The following is a 2,435-nucleotide window of genomic DNA, read 5'->3' on the forward strand; positions in this document are numbered from 1 at the left end:
GCCCTCGCCGACTACCCCTCCGATCCGCCCGACTCCACCCGTTCCCACCCATCTTCCCCTACCCCCCCCCCCCCCCCCCCCCCCCCTCCCCCCCTCCCTCCCCAGTCAGCCCGATTCCAACCACCAGCCGAACATCGAACACCACCCCACCCCGACCACCCGACCACCCCACCCCACCACTCGACCACCCCCATCCCGACCACCCGACCACCTCACCCCGACCACCCTATCTTCCGACGACTGCAGGGATCATGTCGTCATCATCCGACACGCCATGGGCACCGAGCCCGGCAGCATTCGAGTCGTGCGAGCCAAAGTGGTTGGCGGAGCAAAGGGTCGATGCGTATGGAGAGCGCTCGGTCCGCTTCCAGGAGGTTCTCCTCGTCACGGCTGTTATGGCTCCGTTTGTGGCGCTGCTTGCGGCGGTGGATGGCGCCGATGCGAAGATTACCTTGGCGGTCATTGTTCTCACTGTCTTCTACATCATACATGTGGTCCTTGCCATCATGTGGGCCCGCTCTCGTGCCCGTGTTGTGCTCTTCTTTGAGATCTTTGCCCTGATCTTGTTCTTTGCCATTGCTGTTGCTGTCGTCATCGCTGTCCTCGAACGCATCATCGTCGACGGGGAGACCGGTATCCAAATCCTCAATCTGTTTCTCTCGCTGCTGGTGGCTGGTGTCTTTGCCGGCGCGTTGTACTTTCTCGTGCCCATGCGGCGAATCCTCAACTCCGAGTTCAGGGTTGCGCAAATGGAGGCGCTACGGTCAAGGCGGTCGCGCTCACGGTTGCGTTCCCGATCGCGTTCGCGATCGCGTTCGCGGTCGCGTTCCCGATCGCGCCGTCGCTCACCGTCGCTCTCTGACTACACCAGCTCAAACTCAGATTGGTCGCGCGGCGAGCCACGACACCCCGCCAGGGGCAAGGGCAAGGGCAAGGGCAAGGGCAAGGGTAAGAGCAAGGCATCTGCCGATCTTGACCGCTACACTGTCGACTCGGAGCAGTCCCTGTCGTCGGCGAGCTCGTCGTCGCCCTCGTCCGACTCGGGCCCGGCACAGGTCCCGGCCGGTACGGGCGGCGGCAAGGGTGGCAAGAAGAGCAAGGGTGGCAAGGGCGGCGGCAAGGGCAGCAGCGACAGCCGCAAGGCCCAGGTGTAGAAAAAAGCCCGATATGTTTACGTCTCTATCGACTTAGCCAGTAATGACGCGGTAGATGCCGTTGGCAGCGGCCGCGAGGCGCTGCATGTTCTGGGCCGCCACCGGGTCGGAGGCGCCGGCGATAAAGGCGATGGTGTTGACCGACTTGTCCGAGCCGGCCCACGCCTTGGCAGCCGAGATGATGCCGTCGATCGAGGTGTTGGGCTCACCGTCGGTGAGCAGGTAGACGCCGATGCAGTTGGGGTCATCGAACGCGAGCTGCAGGCCCTTGAGCATGGCGGTCGAACCGCCGGGCGACATGTTGGTCACAAACGAGACAGCCGACGCAATGTTGGCCGTGTTGACGTCGACAACGCCCTGCTGCCAGGCCGTGGCCGACGATGCAAACTCGACAACGTTAAACTGCTGCTCGTCGGTGAGGACGTCGGTGATGATCTCGGTGAGCGCGGTGCGAACGGCGGCCATGCGCGAGGTCGAGCGCGAGCCGTGGTCGTACGAAAACGTCGTCGACATCGAGCCCGAGGTGTCGACCACAAAGACAATGCGCGGGATGTTGGTCACATCGCCAAAGATGCAGTTGCGGTCCGGCGTGGCCGCCAGAATCTCAAGCGCGTCGCGCTTGTTGAACGTGTTGCTGAACGTCGCCAGAATCGTCGCGTTGTTCGCCTTCTTGTCCACAATCATCGGCGAGAGCACCTTGAGTACGTCGAGCGAGTTCAGCTCCGACGAGAAGACATGGAGCACGTCAACAGCATCGTCGCACGTCAAGTCGAGCACGTTCGACGAAATGGCGGTGAGCACGTCAATGGCCACGAGCGAGTTGGGGAACGCCGTCATCAGCTGAGCCGTCTGCTGGCCGCTAAAGCCGGGATGGTTGGCCGCGACAAACTTCTCCACCATGTCCTGACGATCGAATGAGCTGGAAGTCGACGTCAGGTTCGACATCAGCTCCGAAAAGGTGGCGTCGTTAACGCCGCCATCTGCGCGGTCGAGGTGAGTGGCTGTGAAAAAAAAACCTCCACACGGACACAAATCCGATATCACGTGCGGACTCTGCCGACTTGAACGTGGAGCTGTAGAAGGGGACAGGAGGGAACAGATAGAGAGAGAGGAAAGAGAGGGCATGCTGGGGATGCCTACAATGAGCATTGGCATGCAAATGTGTGGGTGGTCGTCGTGGGGAGCGGTAATGGAGGGCAGCGGGGAGGGAGACGGCAATAATGCGCATGTGCCACCCATGATTCACGAAGGTGGGGATCAATGCCGCCCCCTCCCCCCCCC

General features: G+C 62.0%; 2 protein-coding genes across 2 annotated transcripts; one reads left to right on the forward strand and one right to left on the reverse strand.

Moving 5' to 3' along the window:
• Positions 1–251: 251 nt before the first annotated feature.
• Positions 252–1,154, forward strand: AMSG_07218 (uncharacterized protein; the record flags this gene model as incomplete). The annotated part of the gene is made up of 2 exons (XM_013901205.1): positions 252–763; positions 917–1,154. 2 exons carry the CDS (start codon positions 252–254, stop codon positions 1,152–1,154), a joined length of 750 nt encoding a protein of 249 aa, XP_013756659.1.
• Positions 1,155–1,187: 33 nt separating this feature from the next.
• AMSG_07219 (von Willebrand factor type A domain-containing protein) lies at positions 1,188–2,393 on the reverse strand (the record flags this gene model as incomplete). Its single annotated transcript, XM_013901206.1, has 2 exons — positions 1,188–2,134; positions 2,390–2,393. The coding sequence occupies 2 exons, from the start codon at positions 2,391–2,393 to the stop codon at positions 1,188–1,190; spliced, it is 951 nt and encodes a 316-aa protein (XP_013756660.1).
• Between the last annotated feature and the right edge of the window lie 42 nt (positions 2,394–2,435).

This window comes from Thecamonas trahens, assembly GCF_000142905.1.
Source record: "Thecamonas trahens ATCC 50062 unplaced genomic scaffold supercont1.31, whole genome shotgun sequence".
Classification (NCBI taxonomy): Eukaryota; order Apusomonadida; family Apusomonadidae; genus Thecamonas; species Thecamonas trahens.